Source organism: Anastrepha obliqua, chromosome 3 (genome assembly GCF_027943255.1).
Source record: "Anastrepha obliqua isolate idAnaObli1 chromosome 3, idAnaObli1_1.0, whole genome shotgun sequence".
NCBI classification, from domain to species: Eukaryota; Metazoa; Arthropoda; class Insecta; order Diptera; family Tephritidae; genus Anastrepha; species Anastrepha obliqua.
This window is the reverse complement of record NC_072894.1, coordinates 101,300,502-101,325,186: the sequence shown is the minus strand read 5'-3', so window position 1 is coordinate 101,325,186 and position 24,685 is coordinate 101,300,502. Positions and strand designations below refer to the sequence as shown.

The 24,685-nt window shown below is 36.9% G+C and overlaps 4 protein-coding genes across 5 annotated transcripts; 1 reads left to right on the top strand and 3 right to left on the bottom strand.

Annotated features, from left to right (window-relative positions):
- Nucleotides 1-1,172: 1,172 nt before the first annotated feature.
- On the bottom strand, nt 1,173-11,537 carry LOC129241403 (2-(3-amino-3-carboxypropyl)histidine synthase subunit 1). 2 transcript variants are annotated; one of them, XM_054877692.1, is made up of 3 exons: nt 11,082-11,537; nt 10,637-10,833; nt 1,173-2,923 (listed from the first exon to the last, which is right to left on the bottom strand). In XM_054877692.1, the coding sequence occupies exon 3, from the start codon at nt 2,917-2,919 to the stop codon at nt 1,522-1,524; it is 1,398 nt and encodes a 465-aa protein (XP_054733667.1). In that variant the 5' UTR covers nt 2,920-2,923; nt 10,637-10,833; nt 11,082-11,537; the 3' UTR covers nt 1,173-1,521. The 2 variants fall into 2 exon arrangements, with proteins under 2 accessions (XP_054733667.1, XP_054733666.1); XM_054877691.1 differs by having other exon boundaries at nt 10,637-11,537.
- A 2,580-nt stretch (nt 11,538-14,117) lies between these two features.
- Nucleotides 14,118-16,793, bottom strand: LOC129241731 (dynein intermediate chain 3, ciliary). The gene is made up of 5 exons (XM_054878214.1): nt 15,723-16,793; nt 15,492-15,670; nt 15,129-15,366; nt 14,687-14,906; nt 14,118-14,608 (listed from the first exon to the last, which is right to left on the bottom strand). The coding sequence occupies exons 1-5, from the start codon at nt 16,791-16,793 to the stop codon at nt 14,559-14,561; spliced, it is 1,758 nt and encodes a 585-aa protein (XP_054734189.1). The 3' UTR covers nt 14,118-14,558.
- A 272-nt stretch (nt 16,794-17,065) lies between these two features.
- On the top strand, nt 17,066-21,281 carry LOC129242516 (protein hold'em). The gene is made up of 3 exons (XM_054879195.1): nt 17,066-17,960; nt 20,622-20,775; nt 20,843-21,281. Exons 1-3 carry the CDS (start codon nt 17,066-17,068, stop codon nt 21,228-21,230), a joined length of 1,437 nt encoding a protein of 478 aa, XP_054735170.1. The 3' UTR covers nt 21,231-21,281.
- LOC129242515 (dynein intermediate chain 3, ciliary) lies at nt 21,204-24,191 on the bottom strand. The gene is made up of 2 exons (XM_054879194.1): nt 22,483-24,191; nt 21,204-21,818 (listed from the first exon to the last, which is right to left on the bottom strand). The coding sequence occupies exons 1-2, from the start codon at nt 24,022-24,024 to the stop codon at nt 21,315-21,317; spliced, it is 2,046 nt and encodes a 681-aa protein (XP_054735169.1). The 5' UTR covers nt 24,025-24,191; the 3' UTR covers nt 21,204-21,314.
- Nucleotides 24,192-24,685: the final 494 nt, after the last annotated feature.

Below are 24,685 nucleotides of genomic sequence, written 5' to 3'. Positions count from 1 at the left end.
ATGTTTCTATGGGAGATGGTGAGTGGTCTCCGATAACGAGAGCTCTTGAAACTGTTAACTACCCCCGAAAGGACCTAATTTTATACCCGTCAGGTATCTATTTGGACAATCCCTGTAGTAGTATCCCAGGAAAAGCTGCTTGCAGAGTATTAAAAGTAAAGTGCTTCTTTTATGCGAAGCTAAAGACAAACAGCTACAGCCAGGACAAAACGAACAGACATCTACTGGACCAGACAGTGTTTAGACAGACAATAAACGGCATTCATCGGGAGACCGTCACCATCTTCCTAAGCTACCGACCACCGAATGCCGTAATCGGAGTCCAACCACCATCTACAGCAAATGAAGAGCTCCAGCTTCCCCGTGAGACCGGCATAACACCGGCGCAATTGTGTTCTGGATACTATAGCAGGTTAAACTCCTACCTTTCCAGAATTGACCCCGACATACCAAACATATGTACTGCATGTGAAGGCACCCCGCACGACACCAACCACCTTTTCACATGCCCCTCAAAACCCACTTATCTAATCTCCCTCTGGACCCAACCTGTCGAAACAGCAAGTTTCCCGGGCATACCTTTAGATGAATTAGACAAAGACGGCCGGTGATATACACTACACAGGGCTTCGTTCCCACGACAGTCGGTTCTACGCAACCGGAACGACCCGGATTTATATCCGGCCAAGGACTGTCACTTCACCAGCATTCCTCGTATATACATGGGGAATGTTTATCCTGATACAACAAAAACAACAACTACACAGGGCTTAGTATTGCTGCTACAATAACAACAACAGCTACAACAACCGTTCCCCCGATAGTCGGTTCTGCGTTACCGGCACGAACCAGATTTACTCCAGGAGTTGGAGTATTCTGGCGAAATGAGAAAATAAACAGTAGCAGCTAAATATTTTTGATGCAATGTTGACAGGAGCTGCGTTTAAGCGTTCTTTCAAACCCCGTCTTAAAATTGGAGCTGCATAATTTGTAATTTCGAAAACGGGGAAACAATATTACAAACCATTAAAAACTATATATGTATTTATATCTTTTAATTTAATTTTTTTTATTCGGCATTGACATACATACATATTGTATAATATTGTAGTTATTGTATATTTACATTCAATACAAAAATATAACACCATAACTTCTTTTTTCGATAAATAAAAACTTACTGAGCATTAAATAAATGAAACTAAACTAAAGCAAAACTCTACGATATACTCACAACTTAATATGCATACATACAGAACTAAATATTAAAATGAAAAAAATTAAATTAAAAACCTATAAAGCATGTTAATATGTTGAAGAAATCTATGTATAAAGAAAATCAAAACATTTATAAAAATTATTTATAGTCTAAATTTTATAGACTTTAGATAAGTCATTTTTGTTCTTCTTCCCTATCTAATAGAAAGCAAATTACAAGCACTGGCTTATAACTCTCCGCTAAATTAATTAAACCTAAGCTAAGTAATCACGTCACTTCAGTTTAACTGCGCTATCTCCTACTTATCCCTTTTTGAAGTCCAAAATGTCTTCTATCGTAGCCGCCCGTGCTGCATCGTTGTCATCCTTTTCTAGTTCGGCGCGCACACAGCGACCACAACACGCTTCGGATGGTTTATTGTCGCATTCGCCCACAGCTGGTGGTTTGAAATTTGGCGTCCATGGTCCAAGACTCCCGCTGGCATAAAAATCCATGGGATATGCATTACCTTTTGGTGCAGTGTTATGTGGAGTAAATTCCACATCTTCCAGCACCACAGACAATTCGTAGGGATTGAGCAGCGGCTTGGCAAATGCCGAACCCCAATCAATAGAAAGACGTGGACAAGCGATCTGCACGAATGCATCAATGTCGTTAAAGAGCGCCAATTTCTGTGGAAAGATCTCGGAGAGCAATATTGTTGTTGTGGCATAGCCTTTGGCATGCAAACGTTTTTCGAGAAATCGATGCACCCGACTACTGCCTTGTCTTCCCAAAGTACCGACTATTATGCCGAACTTCTTGGCCGCTTTGGCGCGCTCGATTTCGCGGTAACGGAAGCTCTGCATAACGCGATGATCATATTCTTCGATGGTGAACTTCTTCTCATAGGGATCGTATTTGTATGCCTTCAAAGAAGGATTCGCAATCATGGCTGACTCCAAATGGAAACGTCCATCGCCTAGATAAATTAGTTTCTTAGTACTGGCTGGCAATTCGGGCGAAGTGCAACCTAATATTTCGCCTGGGCTTAAGGGTTTGGCTTGAGGCACAATCACATCATAGCCAGCTGATTTCAGTTCAGCGGATGCCGCTTGTAATGTAGTTACAAATTGTATAGTGCTCACTAGTGCTATTTGACCATCAGTTGGTTTGAAATTCAATTTTATCGATTCGATGAAATGCAAGGGATCGATTTTGATATCGACAAAAACATACAGCACTTTGATATCGCTCGTTTGATCAACTGGTATCAAACAGCTGTGACCATAATGCACCAGCAATTCTGCACCCAAAGCCTTAGCTGTATAATCGTCGACACAACAGGCGCCGTACGTAACATCCCCCATGATGACGGTGTCAGCGTCGGTAAAACGTTGAATTATATCGCTTATAATCATTGAATACATGAGCAAGCCCTCGGGCAACTGCAACGCCACACGCTTAGCTTTCATTTCACGTATGCGCCAGATGGTTTTGTGCAACTCAAAGTTGTAGTTGGAGGGCAAACGATCAATGGCCTTCTGCAGTACTGGATCATCAAGTAAAGATTGTGGAATGCGATTGATTCGTGCTTTTGGCTTAAACACCTTTTTCGGTTTAGCCCGTACCACTACGATTTCATTGTTGGTTGATGGTGCGGTGATGGTTGGATTTGGTGATGCTAAGCCCACGCTGATGGGTTGGATTACATCCAACATTGTGCTAAAAGAAGAAATAAAAAATAAAACTTTAGTTAGAATCATAAGAATTTGGTAGTACTACTTAGAAATTTAGCTTATTTTTATTGCTTTTTCGAATTTTTTCTTGAATTTGATTACTACTCCAAAAGGTAAGTTGCTGCTTAACCTTTTGCTATTTAATTAACATAATTATATATATAAATATACGCATACGATACAAGCAACAATCCGAGGACGAAGAGGAATTGGCTGGCGAAAATGATTTGGCTTGACAACTTCAAATGGTGGGTAGATCTCAAAACAATAGGTGAACTACTAGAGGCAGCGAGAAACAGACAGGAACAGACAACCGTATGACTAAGATTAAAATAGCGTTTGTATGAAGAAGATAAAATAATTATATAAAATAGATTTGTGCCATAAGAAAATTAGCCATAACCAACCAGAAATAAAAATCAAGAGCGTAAGCAAAAGTCCTATCTCAAAAGTAAGAATCTCACAAAAAAAAATGTCAATGAATGAAAAATTTGAAAGCATTGGAAAAATAAGTTAGAAGACTAACCAATGGGTTCGCGTGTAAGTAAATTCGAATTGAAAGTACAATCATGGAAGGAAAGCAGAAGCGGCATGTTAAATGTAATCGCAAATTGTAAAGTTCCACAGCAAAGAGTGAAAAATCACATTGAAATTAAAATTAAGAGAAGCACAAATCTGCTGACAAAGGCACAATACATTGGGTTGTTCCGAAAGTATAATAGTTTTGTTCTTTCCCGACAGAGGATTTTATAATATTTTTTCACAGCTAACTTCACACCTACGTCTCAATGTCATTATATGTTTTGACAGCTGATATAGCAAGGCTTGTCTGTTAATAAGTTCAATTGATATTACGGAGTAGTTTTTGGTTGGTGCCCTTTTAAATATGGAGAGCAATAAGCAGCATTTTCGTCATATTTTACTTTTTTACTATAGAAAAGGTAAAAATGCGAATCAAGCCAAAAAGAAATTCACCAATGTGTATGGAGAAGATGTGTTAACAACACGCCAGTGCAAGAACTGGTTTGCAAAATTTCGATCCGGCAATTTTGATGTCGAAGGTGAACTAAGTTCTGGAAGGCCGGTTGAAGCTGATAAAGATGCGATAAAGGCATTAGTCAATGCACACCGGCGAATAACAACACGTAAGATCGGTGAGAGGTTAAATTTTTCGAATTCAACTGTTTGTGACCACCTGAAAGGCCTGGGTTTAACCTCGAAACTCGATTATACGAAGATCATCTTTCATTTTCACCGCAAAAAAACGAAATTACTTTCCGAACAACTTAATATGATTTCAGAACCGTACGCCATGCTGAAATGCATAAAAATTGGCAACTTTCTACTTTTGCTGTACGGCAAGATAAGTGCGGCGAAAGTGACAACTGTTTAAAGAATAACAATTTTGTATCACACGAATTTGTATCGGTATATTGTTGTACGGAAGTGAAACATGGATGGTCTCCAACGCCATCACACAGAGGCTATAATCTTTCGTCAACAAATGCCTCCGCATCGTCTGCAGAATATTCTGGCCAAACACTATCAGTAATGACGCACTGTGGAGATTAATGAATGGGGAACCCATCCTGAGGCAAATCAAATGCGGAAAGTGGCGATGGATAGGTCACACGTTGAGAAAACTACTAGATAGCATCACGAGAATGGCACTGGGCTGGAACCCGCAAGGGAGCAGAGGTTGCGGTCGATCAAAATTTTATCGGTGGTTATTATATCAAATTAAATGCAACATATAAATGGAATATAACTTGATTAAGGCAATTCAAATTTTCAATAAAACCTTGAAAGAGTATAGAAAAATGACGGGCCTAACAAAGTGGTCCTGAAAAATTAATGTGCGTTCCGATCTCGAAGTTATGGTCGCATCCACCGTCTACGACTACCAAAACTATATAATATTTATTTGCTTTAACGACAAGACCATCTTCTTTTTTTGTTTATATGCAGCACTACTTTCATTGTGGCATCACGGTACGTTTTACTGGTCACGACAGTCAAATGCGTTGCCGCAACGGCAGCCCTATTAGGCGAGTGACTTCGTCAATTTTCACATTGCCACGAGAAGCACAACTTGCGACTGTGATTAATTACTTTTAGTTGATAATTTTTGTATTTTCAAAGCAACCTTGCCTATTAAGTCCAGGTTTGGATTCTCAAAAAGATCACCTTTCGCGCGCATAGTCCCGAATTGATGTCCTGATTTAAGCATTAGGTCAGGAGCAAATTCTTGCTCATAAAAACACCCTTTTGAAAACGAATAGTTTTTCCTACAAATTTTACTGCACCTCTACTTTTACTCAAAATTACTAGATTAAGCAACGCAGTGTCTTACTAAGCCCGTCGAATTGTCAAAGGCGAACGTGAAAAGTTGTTTACTGAGCGCAGAGCTTTCATTTTTTAATTATGATTTCAGATCACGTTTTCGTCATGGATACTTGTTGCTGCTCTATTTCCAGCACAAAATAAACGTTTCTCACGCATTGAACCATCATTTTGCTGTCTCAACTTTTTGTTACTGGCACTTTTTTTAGTGTAACTGCGCGCTGGATTGTGATCATTTATAATAACTAAATACTATTATAAATTATTGTATAACGAAAAGAACTCTGGCCATTTATCCCATTTACCTCTGGCTATTTATTTATTTGTTCTCTCAGACAATGTGAACAAATTTTTCTAAGGTAGCCTTTGGTAAATAATAAGAAAAATAAACCAGATACGAAATAAAACTGTATAAAGAAAATACAGTACTTATGAAAATTCCAATTACACAGGCCTGCGAAATTTAACTTTTTTCAGTTTCTAGAATGGCTGTACTTGTTTCTTGTAGTTTTTTATGCGCTGAAAACGAATCTGACCTTCAAAATGCTCCATCACGTCAGGATTTTTGGTAAATGAAGCCTAAAAGGTAAAAAAATGGTCATTTTAGCCATTTTTGATAATTTTTTTTGGGATAGAAATTTTTTTTTTTCAATTTTCGACGAAAAGGTCGCATAGTACAACTCTTTAGCTTTTTTTAAATTATTGTACGATTTTTAAAAAAAAAGTTATGACATTTTGAAATTAACAGTTTCAGTTACGTATACGTTGGGTATAACGTCTATTGGCTTAACTGAAACTGTTAATTTCAAAATGTCATAACTTTTTTTTTTAAAATCGTACAATAATTTTAAAAAATGGATTTTAAAGCTAAAGAGTTGTACTATGCGACCTTTTCGTCGAAAATTGAAAAAAAAAAATTATACATTGATATGCTGTGTAGGGCCTTAGTATGGTGGGCTGTGACAAGAAAGCGGAAAGGATTCAGCGACTCGCTGCTCTGTGCATAACAAAAGCGATGGAAACCACTCCAACGGCGGCGCTGCATATAATACTCCGTACTTTAATTGGGAGAGAAAGTTTCGTACTACAATTGATGAGAAGGGATGGCACAAAGGCATGAAGGCTGGCCATAAGACTTTTCACATTTACACAGACGGCTCTAAAACTTTGGACGGAGTGGGAGCGGGCATTTACTGCTCAAAACTAGGGATTAGACAGCCTATCAAGCTGCCAGACCACAGCAGTATTTTTCAAGCGGAAGTTTTTTTTGTGGGGAGAGCCGCGGAGCTAGCCTACACAAGAACAAGAAAGAACTCAACAATTTATATATACGTAGACAGTCAAGCGGCAATAAAAGCAATAAGCTCATATTGCATTAAGTCCAAAAATGTTCCACGAAGCAGGGATACCATAGAAAGGCTAGCCACAAATAGAAGGCTGCACATCTATTGGGTACCTGGTCGCAAAGGTATTATGAGAAACGAAAAAGCGAGTGGAAGGTAGGTGGACTAATCTGACCACATGCAAAACAGCATAAATCATGTGTAAATCAAAGTACAAAAAACTGACTCAATTCGTGCTTACGCTCTACGGTATGCTGACAGGTTATAATCTATTGGCTGCACATGCTAGCAACGACAAATGCAGGGAATGCAGAGAGGATGTTGAGGAAACTTTAGGACACCTTCTGTGTTTTTGTCTGGCATTATTAAAAACGGCACTGTTTGAGGGTCTCAAAAGCAGATCTCTCAGCTCTGCTTAGATTCGCCAAAAGCGTTGACATCCTACAAGATGTGTACTTTCAGTATTCATAGAGGTCAGTCTCCATTTGGTATAGCTATAGTCGAAAAGGCCTATGCGTGCCTTAATGCAAACCAGGCTAACCTAACATTTTAAGTGTCGGTGCTATTAGGAAATGCATATAAATTTAACTATCGTCTTCTGTTTTGTTACTAATGAAATAATATACACTTTAAGTATCATATATTTAAAATCCATTTATTTACTATTTATAATAGATAGGAGAGCTTCTCAAACAATACTCATCCAATTTTTTCGAGTTATGTTGTTGCAAACTAATAAATGTCTAAATTCCGATATTCCGTAGCAGTAGTCACGAGATCCCGAAAATACGGGAAGCGTGAAAATTAAAAAAAAAAATTTGCATCCCTAGTGTAACACTGAAAAATAAATTTCCTTTTTTAATGCCTTTATTAATTTGCTGACTTTTAAACTAAATGACGTACACATTTCCGAAAGAGCTTGCACAGTGTTATTCAAAACAGGTTTATTAAGGGGTGTGCGGCTCGCCATTTATTGAAAGCAAACAATCGATGAATCACAGATGTCTAATAATAATATGACGCTAAGTAATTTGAAGTTGTAATTCAACACCGATCTGTACACACAGTTGTGTTATTATCGGGGAAATTTTAAATATAATATCTTAATGAAGTGCAAGTAAATTCTTTTTTTAAACTCTTTGGGCAGCAGTGGTTTAAAATTTTAACACAAAGTTATATTAGCACGAAAAAAAGGTAGTGAATCGTTTTAAGTCGTTTTTGGAGTAATGCAAAAATACAGCTGCTTGTTAAGCATTTTTGCTGTTATTCGATTGGCTAGTAAATGGGCAGCGAAAGCGTAGTGAAAAAAGATATAATTCGTGTTTGCTCTTTGTAAATGTTTAGTAAAACGGGGCTAAAAAATTATTTAAAAAAAAAAAACTATCAAGTTTTATTAAAATCAAAACAATATTTAAATAAAATAAAACTATGTGTCATTTTAATATGTATATATTTTCTGGTCATATTTCAGGTGGGTTTATATTTGAAAGATGTCTGGTGTTTTTGTTTTTTGTTCGAAAACTAGGTTGAAGCATATTTTGGATCTCGCTGTTAAATTAAATTTTGCGCCAAGAAGGGAGCTCTGCAAAAGCTGATAAACGAGGTAGTCTGAAGATTTCTAGTCGTCATTATTGTTACAATTATGGTCATTGTTATTATTATTGTGGTAGGCATGGAAATCTCCCAGTCAAGCTGTACAAATTCAGCCCACTTTTGTTCGTATAACAACGTAAAACATACCAATAACCGTCGAAGAACCGTCAAACGCGTAATGCCGACTTAAGGGGTTATATGCAGTTAGAATTAAAAAAAAAATCGATTTTTTTGTATTTTTTTTCTTAATGCACATATATTTAAGAACACACACAGAAAATTTAATATCGTTCCATTGAATATTTTCGAAGTTACACCCAATTTTGAAAAGGCGTTTCAGAATGCTTGAAAGTACAAGGTCTGACTTTAACGGCGTTTTTCTCAAAATGGTGTTTTCAAAGTCGGTGACCAACATTACTCGAAAACGGCTAAGCCGATTAGTCTCATATTTCAACGCGTGCTTCTTAAGTATATTTTTTAGTAATTAATCGAAGATTTTTTCTCACCGATAAATATATATACATATATTTTTTTTAAATAAGTTAAGACCGAAATTTTGGTTAAAAATCGGTTTTTTATTTTGAGAAACCGCCATTTTGTCAAAAAAATTTATTTTGCTTATTCCTTCGACTAATTACTATATTTAACATTTTAACGAAAACCGTTTGATTCTTAAATTTCAGAGGATCCAATTCAGAGGCATAGTGGCCACCGCAAAACGTATTTTTTGAAAGGAACCCCCGAGGATCAGCTGTAACTCCTTTCCAAATAAATATTTTTACTAATACCAAGTCTTAAAATACAGTTAAAAGATAAGGTAATATTTTGAAATTTGTCTATTTTTCGGCCTTCTAACTGCATATAGCACCTTAAGAGGCCTCCTTCACTATATTGACGATTTTTTTATTATCATGTCTTATCAATTTTTCATCAGAAGTGAAAACTTAAAGAAACTGTACAAAGTTTCGGGGTTCAGCTTAGCGAAAGAGCCAAAGAACATGCAACTTAAATGGCAGTTAAAGTAAAGATCTCCTAGCATCTGTTCAGCAGTTTTCCCCGTATTTGTATGGGGAATGCTTATGCTGCTGCAACAAGTGACGGTTATGAAAGGTCATATAGGATCAGGACCTAAACGACGGAAGCGGGATTCCTACACGAAATTCTCAGTACGAATTCGTGCAAACTATGCGCGCAAGTATTACAAAATTTGATATTAGATAAATTTTTACTAAATAATGCAAGTTTTCAAAACCCTATGATCGATATAGGTACTCAATTTTAAATCCATTTAACCGCAACTGGCGTACTTCACTTTTTACACAACATAATGTGTAGTAGAAATAATAAAACTATAAACCAATCAAAATATGTTTAATGCAAACAATAAAAAGGAAAAGTAACAGCGAACACGGAAATGAATCCATTATCCGCCTTTCTAATTTAAGTTGAACATTTTTTGCTAATCATCAAAAGGTCAAAATACTATATTTGTTTATATTAGTGCGTATCACGGAGTGTTTACAGAATCAGTGTTTACTGCGTATTTAAGAACTTTCACAAATAAATATGCATATACATATATGTACATACATACATACATACATACATACATACGTATGTTCAAGAAATATTTAAAAAAAAAATTATATTATGCTAGACATTAACACTGATCGGCAATAATCGTTAAAATTATCACTTGCGCAATATTATAAAATTAATAAAACAAACAAGCAAATGCTAAACTGGCTTGCAAAATGTACTTGCATATGTACATATGTATGTATGTATGTTCGTACATCATAATGGGGTGGCCTACGTGAGCAGTGTACATTAGGCAAAGGCTGCTTCCAGGGCACGCCGAAATAAAAGGTAGAATTCCAGACAAGATATATACATACATACATACAAACATTTTATATAAGCGCAGCCAAAAACTTAAGGGCGTTGCAGCAAAGTTAAAAGTGAATGCAAGCAACTTATTAAGTGGAATGCATAATATCGGGGAAGTACGCCGGCAATCAAATAAAAAAGGGCTCGTCATAACGCTCGTGTAAACATATACATACATATGTATAAATAACTATTTATATACAAACTTATGCTTGCAAACTCTTTTATATACGTTTTAATACAAATTAGAGCAAAATTTATGGTTAAGTCATGCTGAACTAACTAGTTAGTAACCAGAGAAATCGTATTTTAGTGCTTGCTCAATATAAATACTAGACATCGCTAAGTTATTATGCAAACAAAACGACCTGAAAGAATATCTCTCGGATGTACAGAATACATATGTATGTACATGTGTACACATACACATGAGCATGCAAATACGTTTGTACGAGTATGCGCGCATAAAAAAACAAAAACCTTGATATTTTTAGTGAAATTGATGTCAAGCATCTTTTCGCAACACCTACCTTGGTATTCTTTTTTTGTTGCTGCTTTATAATTGTTTATTTGTTATCTTGGCTTGTCGCAAACTTCGAGATGTTAGTTTTTTATTTGAATATTTATGTATATGTATTATTTGTCTGATGCAATTTCTTCTACACAAACTCGGATACACTTTGTTTCATTGAACTCTTCTCAAGTTTTATATTTTGTCTTGTTTTTGCTGCTTATAATTATTTCAGAAATCAAAAAAAAATATTAAATGTAAATATTAGTCTCTAAACACAGAACGATGAAGTCATTTCCGTTTGTATCAGTCAAAGTATTATTTTATAAGCCTTTAAGTTTTCGTATTAATTTTGCAGTTGCAGAATTATTTGTGTTTCACAACTGAATCAACTTTATCACAGTTTAGAAATGTGTAATTTATTCAATCATAAATGCACTTCACCGAAAATACTTTACACCAACTTCAGCTAAAAACACACGTCTGATTTAGTCCGCTTTGCTGCACCGATTGACTGGTCTTTCTTTGGTTCGTTTAGTTGGTAGGTTTTTTGTTTACCCCCACTGTCTTTGCATTTGCCTTTTTTCAAATCGCACGTGTTGTTGCTTTATTGTTGTAGACAAAGGTTTGGCAACCATTGACACATGTTCATGAGTCACGTAGGCACCTGAAGACGTAGCAACAACAAGAAACAACTTGTAGCATCAGCTGCTTACATTTGGCACAACCAAGCTAATGAAATAACTTGAACTCAATGATACAGCACTGTCCCGGAAGAATTGTATAATTTTTCATTCAGTGACAACTTTTTGCAGTTTAATTTGTAGTGGATTTGGTGATTTCTATAAGTACTTCGCGGAGTATTGTCAAAATTAGCACAAAACGAGGTAATGATTATAAAACGTGTGTCAAAACTAGCTGTCACTTTTTGTTGGCTGATAAGCACACAGTGTTGGTTAATGAAATAAAAAGCGCATATATGAGAATCCTTCAGGGTTGCACTCATTTAGTGATTTAGTGATTTTAAAAAGTAAAATGACACAAAATTATTTAGTATTTAGTGTCCATTTTAATACTTTTTTACGTTCACATATGCACATCCACAAAATTAATCTACTCGTTTACATATGGCAGATTACCTGCAAAATTGACAAACAGCTGTCAATACTGTTGTGAAAGGTTTTTCTTCATAGAAATTATCTTAGTGGAATATTTTAATGTTTTTGAGTTGTTTAATTATTATTAACGATATGGAGAAAAGTCAAGGAGAAGGAATAGCTAATTTAATTGCAGCAGTTGGAGGAAATCCGTAAACGACGTTTACTGAGGTTTCAAAAAACTATGGCAGCAATACGCATTCGAAATTCGATATTAAATATTATATTAAGTAATATAAGAGGATAAGTTTTTGCAGAATTATTATGAACAAATAAACTTTGTCCTATTGAATTATGTAATTCCTCATAAGTTTATTTTTTACTTTTGTTAAATACAAACTGTTATGGAAAACATTTAGTACTTTTAGTAGAGTAAAATGCGTTTTTTCGAGTTTTGATGGTTTCTGAAACTCAAAAATTGGCACCACTGGTTGTATTAGTCTTACGCAGCGTGGGGACTGTAAACATTTTTTTAGTAATAGATAAGTCTTAAAAATTGTGGCAGATTCCAAAACAATGCTGTAATTTCATGTGTAGGCAATAAAAGGCGAAATTTTTAAATTTATCACATCTTTTATTAGCTTATTAAAAGTATAAAACTTCAAGTACGACAAAAGAAGATAATAAAAAAATTGTGCAACTTAGCTGTTAATTATATTGAGGTAGTTACGTATATTGAACTTTATAATTTCTTACGATTCAGCCATAGAAGGGAATCGAAAGTAAATCAAATTTTTGGTAATACATGTCGCACATGTTTGTCGGAACAGGTACTACTTGTGCGAGATTTTAAGCGTCTGGTGATGGTTAGAAAGTTTAGACGATAATTGTAAAAATGAGTGATAGATTACCAGCATTAGAGGTGTACTACCTAGCAGACCGTTATTCGGCTCTGAGCGAATTTTTACAGATATGCCGTCGTCATTCGTTTTGTGTTTCATTAAGCTAAAGCTAAATTTTGTAAAATACAAAACGAATAACGTAGAATTCAAAGTTCCTCACAATTTTTTTCACCATACTTAACGAGCAAACCTTGTATTTATCATCCTTGGATTACTAGGTTTGCTATTTAGCTAAGGTGAAAAAGAAAATTGTGAGGGGAACTTTGAATATAACGTTACTTGGGGTTTCGACAGCCGAATTCTGCGCGGTCATTTCACATGTATTCACACACCCGTCCAATCAACCGTTAACCAGACGGCAACGAAATATCATTGGTTATTTTTCTTAGTATATCACAAACACAATCTCAGGTTTTTTATATACACACCTCAAGTGACGTCCGCCCATCAGCTGATTCTGTCAAATTCACTCAGAGCTGAATAACGGTCTGTTAAAGAGTTCACCTTTGAAGTCTTTTCACCATGAATAATTTTCACTTCAGTACCATTTGGGGAGAATGTCTTATGTTGGCAGAACCTCAACAACAGCGACAGAATCATGTAAAATTTAAGCATTTCTTAAGCATTTTCTAATTATCTATTTCGTAGCGCAAAAAAAGGGGAATACCAAGCATTTTTTGGTTAATTTTTCATCCGGCACCGAACTTTGTATACATTTTAATTAACCATATATTTAATTTTAATAAGTTGATAAGTAATTGTTAATATTTTTCAATTTTTTTCGAAAATAAAGCTCAATTATATTAGCATGGGTAAGGATAAAGTACAGATTGACCTCTAAGTATGTTAACTTAGTCATAGAAAAGAACAATATTTTAAAAGTGTTTTTGGTAAATATCCTTTGATCAGTAAACAAATTTAAAAAATTTAAATTTTAAATTTGCTTTCTCGAATTATTAATACTGGGGCTAATACACCTCCCTTTTGACTTTTTTGATGCATTTTTCCATTTGATAGATAATAACCCATTAATTTTGTAATCAAATAACAGTTCTTTCCCATACAGATGTTTAAATTTATTTCTCTGTCTAATTTCATTCGCAGTAGAATTAAAGAAATATTACTATTTTCATTTTATAAGAATAAAATTAAGAAAACTTAACGAAATATGTAACATAATTCATAAAAATACCTATTATACAATTAACAACATAACATTTTCTTTCCTTATAATACGTTCACATATAAGTAGATGATCTACTTTTTCGCGCTTAGCTTAAAATCCGTAATTAAAAAGCGCGATTTCCCATACAAAATTTCTCTCCTAAAATCCCAGATAATAACGATACTTATTGACATACAACCCTGTGTTTTCTGTGTTATCGATAATTATTATTACGAATGCAAGGAGAAACATCAAAATAAAAACTAAATAAAATCGATGCCGGCAAAGCAAACATTTTTGTTAAATATTGTTAATTAGGGATTTATTTTACAGAAAAAAGCGTTTGTCCATAAACGTTTTGCCCTCTTATTACTTACTATAAAATGTAATATCGAATTTTGAATGCGTATTACTGCGTATTTTTTGCAACCTCAGTAAACGTCGCATACGGATTTCCTCCAACTGTTTATTATTAGCAGCCAATTAATTGCGCAATTAAATTAGCTATTCCTTCTCCTTGTATTTTCTTCGTATCATTAATAATAATTAAAGAAACCACCACAAAAACACCGAAATATTCCTCCAAAAATCTCTCAAAGCAGTATTGACAGCTGATTGTTGATTTTGCAGGTAATCTGCCATATGTGAACGGGTAGATTAATTTCGTGGATTTATAGGTGATTAATGCATATGTGAACGTATTATTAGTAGACCAAATTTATCTATAAACTTTTCTAGTTTGAACGCAAACTAAATGTTTGGAATTTTTATAATTATTTAGGTCCTCGCGCTATCTATTTCAGACGCTTCAGCTTCCTCCGCATCCTCTATAATTGGAAAAGAAATACGATAACCTGTTATTTTAATTCACAAATCGGAAGAAAAAACGTTTATTGATCACCTACGCTTGTTGCCAGGAATACGTCGTAAACGTTCCTGTTCTACGGCTGCAAAATACTCAGCTGCCGCTTGTTCACAAGCATCTTTAAATGGAGCAACATTTACACGACCATTGAGCATTGTTAGGTCACCTTGGTCCTGGCCTTGATTAGTCTTTACTTTCAGCTTAATCTCTCTCGATTTGGCTTCCAAAATTTTTTCGCGTCTATTTTCACGCTCGAACATCTAAAATATTTATATTGTAAGTAAATTTTGTTAATGTGAAATTAAAAAATATTTTATTATTTGTAGATATTTACAAATATAGCATATACATATACATACATATTGACAATTATTTTTTTTTTTTTTGATTTATAGTTATGAATACGAGTATTTTGCGAAATTTACAGAAAGGCGCAAAATACTTATTAAAAAAGGAGAAAAAATTTCATTAATTTTACTCACCGCTGTTAGCAATGGTTTGTCATTCTTCGCCGACATTACCATATTATCCGACACCTCAATGAGAAAAGTGGCACCCAGTTTACTGCCGCAGCTAACGAATTTTCCATTTTCATTAGTACGCACACAATGCAGTGGTTCATCGCATACTTTAACCGTCAGCACTGGTTGATTTTGTTGTTGCAACAGGTCCCATGTATCGAGCACGCCATCCATGCGAGTTATAAAGAATTGGGATACCCTGAAAACATGAACATTTTCAGTTTGAAAACTGATTATCTCTACAATTTTATTTTGCTTTTTTTAACCCTGAAAATTTTAGTTTAACGAAGGATTATTTCTATAATTTTTTTTCAGATACTTTACTTTGTGTAACTCCAAGCACCATCGGTCAACATAGCATCGCTGTTTTTAGTCCAAATTATAGAGCTCTCGCGACAATCTTCAGACCATATGCGCGCACACCAATCACCTACAGTTAGGAAATTCTTTACAAATGCAGGATTACGAGTTATGGCATATACTGGACCCAAATGGCACATCATCTGAAAGGAAGAAATCTTAGAAAACCAGATTCATTTTGTAGTTAAGTCATACCCTAATCTGTATCTTCTCCATGGGAGTTTTGCCTTTACGATTGCACGAGAAAAGCATACCCATTTCTGTGCCAGCCATAAAACGCGTTGGTATAGTTGTTTCGTACTCCAATACAGAAACACCAAACGAACGACCCAAATCTTGTTCGTCAGTACGCACTGGATCCATTAGTAGTTTATCCAACGGTTCACTCAATTTTCGTGTATCCCACCACAACACTTGCCCATCTGAGCCACCGGAAAAGAATTCTGTGCCACTCTTTGAATTGTTCCACAGCACTGAATTAACCGGATCACGATGGCATATCTCACGTTCGCTTATCATTACCGGATATTTGCCATGTCGTGTATCCCAAGCAGCCACCTGGCCATTGTACATGCCACTAACCAAACTTGTCGGATCCTTCTGATTATATTCCAAACATACACACGGTACTTTGGGTTCGAGTGTGAGAAAAGGTTCATTGGGATTTTCGATTTCCCAAATATATGAATTACTGCGTTGACCAGTTTTATCACCTTGAAATTTCATATCACAATGACTAACAGCCATTTTAATAGCGCCATCCGGCGACCATGAAAGGTGCGTGACAGGCACTTTAATAAGATTGGGATCACGATACACATTAACGGTGCGTGAACGGCACGGTTCGGGCAATGGCGCTGGATCTAGATGCTCAAAATAGTTTTCATAAATATTCACTGCATTATTTTGGTGTATATAATGTTCCATTGGCTTAGTGAGATTCATTACTTGTGTTATATAATTTTCATCCTTCTCAATTTTGCGCTTATAACGCACTGTTTGCTCCGGATCGGACATAGCAATATCTTTGGGCCATCCACCTTCGTTATGTGTGATGCCCACATGTTTGTATGTAGCGCGTTCGGTGTTGGCTTGACTCAGCGCCATTTGTCGGGTAAATTGTGTTGCACGATCCACAGGATTCTTGAGTATATAGTTCTTCGCATGCTCCTGTGAAGAATTTTCGGAAAAGATTACTTCATCTTTGTCCTTAAATTGTGTATGGGAGCCAAATGTGCGCCGCTCTTTCTTAAAGGTGTATTCCATTTTGCGCGCTTTTGTGTATTTCCAAAAAAGTTCAGCAAGAGATAAATTTGTATGCCAACTAACAGCAACTAAATGAGTTTAACTGTTAAATCGATATTAAAGTGTCAGCAGTAGTAACGTGGTAACCTTCATGCATATAATTTCACCTTTCAGGTTTTTTGAAAACTTGGCAGCACAGCTCTAACGGCTAATTCTCAAAAGCATATTTTCCGTATCCGCTATCGCCACAAAAAATTTGGTTAGGTGTTTTATTATACAAAATTACTATAAAAATGGCAGGTGTTTTACCGAAAAAAATATCTGAAATCGACGAAGATATTAAAAATGCGTTAATTACTGCCATTGTCCTCACCAAAACTACGCCGAATAGCTTTCTCAAACGCGGCTCACCCGAGTATCGTGGCGTTATATCGTTTACGTTACGCGACTCAAAACGGCACATCATCAATTGCAAAGTTTGGGGCACCAAAGAGCAAGTCGCCGAATATAATCGCAAAGTGAAAATTTACGACGTAATCGATGTCATCGCACCGAGTGTTGTGCCCACATTAATATATGAAAAATCCACGTTGGCGAACAATGTACGTTTTCAGCCCCTACCTACAGTGCCATTTACATTGGTGTTGAACGATGGGCAGGGACGATTGGACAAACACGACTATCGAGACATGAACGCCTTATGTGATTTACATAATTTACGCCGCGTCCCACACAAGCCACTCTGTAGTGCACTCAAATTGCAGGATGTACGTTGCAGCATGAAAGAAAATAATTCAGAGCAATTTGTCGATTTGCTGGTTTTGGTGGCTGCCCACCGACCTATCAAGGAGGTGCGCAGTAAACGTAGTGGTGAAGTTCTACACTGTCTTGAATTAATTGTCATTGATGGCAGCTACGCTGATGGTGTTGTGCTGAGTATTTGCCAGTCAGATTGGATACAGCGCGCACAGCAATATTGGGAAAGTATGCGCACAGTTTTACATTTGATAGAGGTGAAGTTGGGTTATTCAGAATTTTACAAAAGTACAACGTTATCCTTTACCGGACGCACATTGGCCTATGAGAATCCAATAGGGGAAGAAGTGGATGCATTAATGAAGTTTGCGGAGACTGCGTCCAGCAAGTCTTGGGATTCGTTGGCCTTCACAATTAATAATATGCCGGATGGTAAGAAAAGTGGGAAGAAAATCGTTAGTTGGTTGGTTTAACATGAAACTCAAATATCTCTTTTAATATATTTACCTCGTAATAATACTTAACATAAGCACAGATGCATACATATCGCACCCTAAATACAAAAGGGGCACAACTCAAAATTTTCCACACTCGAGCTTGACTTGTTTACAGTAGCACATAAAACAAACTATGTGACATATCACGCTGAAATTTGCCATGTAAGCTTATAACAGTCCTACCAAAAAAAAAAAATTTTATTTTTGCCATATGTCATCCGTGGACCGTTTTATTGATAACGTCTCGTTCATATTTGAGCTTCTGCTCATTTTGAGTTGTGACCCTTTTGTATTTAGGGTGCGATATGTATATGGTACATATGCGAATGGGCTCGAAAGGTAATGTTTTGCAGATTGAAGTTGTTATCCTTTAATGAAATGTTATTTGAAAATCAAAATGGGGTTTATTTAAAAAAAAAGGGTAGTGATTAAATAACAGCGAAAAGGTGTTTTTAATGATGAAGAATTCTTTGAAATGAAGGTAAAAACGCAGCAATGCCGGCGCATAAATAGTCATGACTCTGCCATAAAACTCGAAATGCATTCCAAAAACTTCGCAACTATTTCATACAACAGTTGATTGATGAGAAGATGCCACATGACTTAACATTTAAATATTTATTGATCCTGTTACTATATTTCCATCTGTTACTCCACATAAACGGAACGCAACCATGAAATTTTTAAAATGAAAGATTGCTGGTGAAGAAAAGCGGAAAAGTGGAAAAGGCGATATTGACGCCAAATTAATGCCATGGCTAGAAGTAATTGCAAATTGCAAATTAGGTGCATGAGTTCCTATCGCTTGACCCAATGATTGATTGATTTCGTCTGTCGTCCAATAATGTGATTGCAGCAAAGCGTTTAAGCCATTCGTAGGCAGCTGTTTTCTTTAGAGTAACATTAGCGAAACAGTTTCCCAAGATTTCTAAGGTTTTCGCACCTTTAAATACATTTTAACGCAAAATTTAATACAAACTCGTTGTTGCAATTTCAAATACATTTTAAAAACTGTAAAAAATCGAAAAAAAACGCGCAGAGGTTCATTAACTCAAGACAGTGTAATAGCCTTGGTAGACAGTGGCATTAATCGGGACTAACGGCTTAATTCAGAATTATTTCAGAAATGAAGTGCAACTAATGCATATTGACAACTAGACTCTATTCACATCATTTAAACTAATAAGGGTAGTTTCCGATTGCCGAAAAATGACAGTTAATAGCTTCTACTCAAATATGAACAAAACGGTGTCAATAAAACGGTCCGCGGATGACATATGGCAAAAATAAATTTTTTGTTTTTTGGTAGGACTGTTATAAGCTTACATGGCAAATTTCAGCGTAATATGTCACATAGTTTGTTTTCTGTGCTACTGTAAACAAGTCAAGCTCGAGTGTGTTCTTCGAATTCTCTTTTATGACTTCAATTGTCTCAAAATGTTTTCCACGGAGCGGCAACTTGAACTTGGGAAACAAGAAAAAGTCACATGGAGCCATATCAGGCGAATACGGTGCTTGCGGAACGATATTAACATTATTTTTGTTCAAATAATCGCGAACAAGACGTGATGTGTGAGCTGGTGCATTATCGTGATGCAAGAACCATGACTTGTTGTCTCACAATTCCTTCCTTTTAAGACGAATGTTCTCGCGCAAACGCTTTAAAACGTCTAAATAATATTCAGCGTTAACCGATCGGCCTTGCGGAAGGAACTCCGAGTGCACCACACCTTCGTAATCGAAAAAAACAGTCAGCATAACCTGACCCTCTTTGCACGATTTGTACCACTGGAAAACACGTGCACGCGATAGAGCAGAGTCCCCATAGGTTGTCTGCAACATTTTTAAGGCGTCTGAAGCCGAAATTTTGTTGGAATAACAAAATTTCAAACAAATTCTTTGTTCAACTTGAATTTCCATCGTTAAATTCGAAGAACACACTCGAGCTTGACTTGTTTACAGTAGCACAGAAAACAAACTATGTGACATATCACGCTGAAATTTGCCATGTAAGCTTATAACAGTCCTACCAAAAAACAAAAAATTTATTTTTGCCATATGTCATCCGCGGACCATTTTATTGATACCGTCTCATTCATATTTGAGTAGAAGTTATCTATTGTGAATGAAAAATAATGAAACTTTTGAAGAGAAGGACGCGATGCTAGTTTGCACTGACACGTTCGAAATTACATTAATTTTTTTTTTATATTTTGGAGCAGTTTAAGATTTTTTTTAAATAAACAATTATTTCTTAGTATTTATATAAACCAGGTAATACCCGTATTTGTTGCCTGCGGTTCATATTTTACTGACAAAACTATCCAATAACCCAATCAGCGCAACAGCCGTCTGTTACACTACATTTTAACCAGAATTAACCGCGCCGGTTATCCTGATTAACGCCGCCGTCTGTCTAGGCTATAACGTTTGAAGCAATTGGAATAAAATTTTGGCAAGAATGTTCATCACAGAAATAGAACTCAAAAAAGAAATAGCACTCAAATCGATTGACTTAGAGCGTCAACTGGTGGTTGTTCAGGGAACTTTTTGATATTATCTTCTACTACACTACCTTCCCTTCCCGTATTTCTAGGCAATCAAATTACAACACAAATGACTGTAAAGCAGGTGTATGCTCGCGCAGAGGGACACCTCAAAGATGATACAGAGCAATTCACAGCCGTTCTTTATGCTATGCTAACTCATTTTGATTTTGATGGCACGGGACAGGTCTTAAGCCGCAGATGGTAAGCGAAAAATCGAATGAATAAATATAAAACACAGATTCATTTACAATGCTTAACTTCTACACAGCAAATCCTGTACGGCTTTACTTACGCGCAATCAAACCATTTGTCAATCAACACGATGCCAATTGGCCTTTTCACTTAACCACGACGGTGAGAAATTCGAATATTTCTTCAATATAAACGTGCAGTTCAGCGATCACACTGGCACTTTGTTAGAAGCACGTCTTTCTGGTGCTATAGCCGAACGTGTGCTGTTACTTACGGCGCAGGAGTATCAAACTTTAGGTGACCAGCAAAAGGAAGAATACAAATGGAAATACCTAATGAATCACTTTGAGGTGAAGCTAATTGTGCGAAAAGCGAGTGCTGTGCGACGGCAAATGAGTGTGCTCGTGGTGGATATGAAAGCTGTGGAAATACCGGAATTAGCAGCAAAGATGTGCGTATTTTAATATCATCCCACATGTCGCACATAATACATACAAGTAAATAAAATATGAGTTGATACAACGAAAAAATGTTACAAAATATTTATATTAATCATCTGCCATACGTTTCAAGACTTTTATTTTTAAAGCAGTAGCTGCTGCTTCTTTTGTTTGAGGGACAGCTCCGAAATCTGCAGTAGCATCTCCAAAAACTGCAGTAGCGCCGACTTTACCAGCAGCACCAGCTAGTCCACCAGAAGCTTGGAGGGCATTCTCTTCTGCAGTGAGTGTCGCTAAGGCAGCGTCGCTTAGAGGTTCTTCGACATTCTCGAAAACAGTACGCTCCATTACAAATTGACGTTCTTGTCTCTTCTTATCTATATCGAATATACCGTCCCTGAACATTTTCAACATGTCCTTGAATTCCGTGTCATTTTCGATAATCTGCAAAAACTGATCTGGATCTTCGGGATCAAGTTGTTCTAGCAACTCTAATTCAGCTTCACGGAGTTTGGCTTGCTCGGCTTCATACATGGACGTTTTACGTTTAAGCTTAATTTCTTCAACACGGCCTTCCAACAATTTGGAGCGCAGTAGCTCACGTTCGAAAAGCTAAAATTGGAATGGATTGAAATGAATTAAATTCAAAATTAAAGGAAATAAATTCTGTTGTGATTTCTTTGTATAAAGTGAAGACTGTTTAGACCAAATTAACAGCCCTGTTTTGACTAAATTCAACCCCCAAAATATGAGACTGGAATATCAAAGCGCTGGCCGAAGTTCTGAATAGCTTCCTACAATACAAAAATTTAAGCAGCTCTAGACTAAGTAGGTAGGTGAAATGGTTGACGTACCAGTCTGGCACTCCTGAAGTAGCACTGAAGCGCCGTTTTGATACCATTATGAGACCGCCAACAGGCAGATATCTACAGTCAGCCAGAGCTGTTGATATAATGGAGAAGATTGATTGGATTTAGGTTGGCGCACTGCGCCAGACTGTCGAAGAAAGGAGCGCCCAGTGACCTTAATCGTCTAGCTGCCAAGCCAGAACATTTACAGAGAAAGTGCTCAGCAGTCTCCTTCTCTGAAAGGTCACACAACTTCTGCAATGGGGGTTAGATGGTAACCCTAGCTTTTCCGCGTGTGTGCCGATCGTCCAGTGCCCGGTAAACAGAGCTACGAGTTTGGAGCTCTAGACTAGTTTGGTAAATTCTTTATTCTTCTTTCTCCTCCCTCCCACCTTTTAACAATGATGTTTTGATGATGCCTCACTTACCGCCATTAACAAAGCTTTATCCTTAGCTGCGCTCTGCTTCAAAGCTGTATCCAATTCGAAAAGTTGTATATCACCATTTTCCAACCCCACCGCTAAATATTTGCCATCTGCTCGAAATTTCATATACCTTATGGCGCATTTTAACTTCAATGTGAATATCGGTTTTCGTTGATGCAACAAAATGTCCCAAAAGTCCACTTCACCTTTTGCATCACCCGTAACAAAAAGCGAGCAACGAGTTGGGCTCCAAGTGCCACACAACATTTCATGCTTTTTCTTCATTAGTAGGGTCGTGGGTGCACCTTTACACTCCTCTGCCCAGATTTTTACACACCAATCTGCGGCAATTAGGAAATTCTTCACAAAGAACGGATTGCGTTCAATGGTGCGTATCGGCCCCGAGAAGAGGCGATAGTTAGAAAGCAACACTTCGGTCGGCAACATACCTTTACGATTGCCAATAAAGACGTAACCCTGATCGCTGGCAATAATGTAACGAACCGGTATGGTATACTCAAACTCCAACACTGTAACTCCATGTGCTCGCTCACGCTTTTGCTCATCGGTTGGCAAAGGATCTATCAAAATTTCTTGTAATGGCGCATCCAGATTGCGTCCATCCCAATATTTCACTGAACCATCAAATGAACCGGTGTAAAATTCAGAATTCGATTTGGAATGCACCCAACATAAAGCAGCTGCTGCCGAACGATGTGCACCTTCCAATGGAGAAACTTTCAGTGCGTTTCCGCCATTACGAGCATCCCAAAGCCCCACTATGCCTGACTCCAAGCCGGCTGCTATAAATAAATCGTCACGGGGACAGAAATGTGCACAACGTACTGGCTCTGTCGACTCGAGCACTACCTCTGGGTGCAGAGCATTAATTTGATTCCAAACATAGAAGGAATTACGATTTAACTTATCGTCATCTGTCGCTTTCACATTTTTGGAAGGCTGTTGTACCGGCGGAAGCGGTTTGAAATTGGTGGGTTGTGATAAAAATTTCCTCAACTCGCTCGGCATCCAGTCTAAAATGGTGATCGGCCGTGCAGGTGTTTGCGGATCATGAAATATATTACATTGGCGCGCCTCGAACGGCATGCGTATGTCTTGGCCCAATTCAGGTGGTAGATCAACGAAAAACTCCTGATAGATATTTATAGCACTATTTTGCGCCGCCACATCCATTGACGAATGTATTATATGAGTTACTTGAATTCCCCAATTATCTTCGCGTTCGATCTTCTTGCGGTAACGCAACGTCGACTCTTCATCGTTTATATTAACTTCGCGGGGCCATCCACCTTCATAGTGATACATGCCGTGCTCCGCATATGTGACATTCTCCGTCTCCACCCAACTATAAGCCATTTGATCGCTCAACTGCGTGCTGCGATTCATTGGATTACGTAGAATATAGGATGTGCGAGTACGTTGACTGGGCTGAATGCTGAGCATGAGCTGCGTACGATCGCTTAATAAAGGCTGGCGTCCAAAGCGACGACGCTCACGCGAATAGATATATTGATTATGATACATTGCAACAGCACAAGAGGATGACTTGGTTTAGAGAGTAGGAAAATGGTCTTAAAGATGCGGTGGTTTGTATAAAAAAATAATGCCAAAATATATTCTACGAGTATTGCTGGCGGGTGAAAAAAAACTAAACAATTTTGGAAAAATTTGAGTACAAATCAGTAGTGAGTTTTTTTTTTGGCATTCGATATGGACCAAAATTGAGTATATGTAAATATGTAAGTAGAAAGTGCGAGTTGAAAATCGATGAATAGGTAAATCAGACTTCCGAAATACTTTCTAATAACGGCAGGCAATGTCACATCTTAAGTATTAAAACCTGTGAAAAGGCTTCTTTTGAGTTCATATTTTGAAAAATTTGAAACGATTATTTGGCCAAGGGCAGAAACGTATCAAATGTGCGCTTATGCTGTCACCTCGACGTCGGTCCAAAGCATCAATGACTTTTTAGTAATGATGAATACTTAACTTAAGATTTTTCGCAATTCTTAATTGAGCGGAAATGAAACTATCTGTATCTGTCGTCTAGCCATCGGACTCCCTATGCCTGTTATGGATGTGTCCTACATAAAACATACAAAGCTGCAGGTCGATTTGTTGTGAAATACGTCGCCTTTGTGTGGTGGTCCATAGAAAATATCCATTTACTATAAATTCCGTACCG

What these genes read in the sequence shown, in the direction of transcription:
- LOC129241403 (XM_054877691.1), bottom strand. Translation starts at nt 2,919, where the DNA reads ATGTTGGATGTAATCCAACCCATCAGCGTGGGCTTAGCATCACCAAAT.
- LOC129241731 (XM_054878214.1), bottom strand. Translation starts at nt 16,793, where the DNA reads ATGGAATACACCTTTAAGAAAGAGCGGCGCACATTTGGCTCCCATACA. An exon ending in TGGAGAAGATACAGATTAGG is followed by an intron (nt 15,671 to 15,722) that starts GTATGACTTAAC and finishes TCTTCCTTTCAG; the next exon opens with ATGATGTGCCATTTGGGTCC. An exon ending in ACGTATTCCTGGCAACAAGC is followed by an intron (nt 14,609 to 14,686) that starts GTAGGTGATCAA and finishes TTCCAATTATAG; the next exon opens with AGGATGCGGAGGAAGCTGAA.
- LOC129242516 (XM_054879195.1), top strand. Translation starts at nt 17,066, where the DNA reads ATGGCAGGTGTTTTACCGAAAAAAATATCTGAAATCGACGAAGATATT. An exon ending in AATTAATAATATGCCGGATG is followed by an intron (nt 17,961 to 20,621) that starts GTAAGAAAAGTG and finishes CCGTATTTCTAG; the next exon opens with GCAATCAAATTACAACACAA. An exon ending in CAGGTCTTAAGCCGCAGATG is followed by an intron (nt 20,776 to 20,842) that starts GTAAGCGAAAAA and finishes ACTTCTACACAG; the next exon opens with CAAATCCTGTACGGCTTTAC.
- LOC129242515 (XM_054879194.1), bottom strand. Translation starts at nt 24,024, where the DNA reads ATGTATCATAATCAATATATCTATTCGCGTGAGCGTCGTCGCTTTGGA. An exon ending in ATAAAGCTTTGTTAATGGCG is followed by an intron (nt 21,819 to 22,482) that starts GTAAGTGAGGCA and finishes TTCCAATTTTAG; the next exon opens with CTTTTCGAACGTGAGCTACT.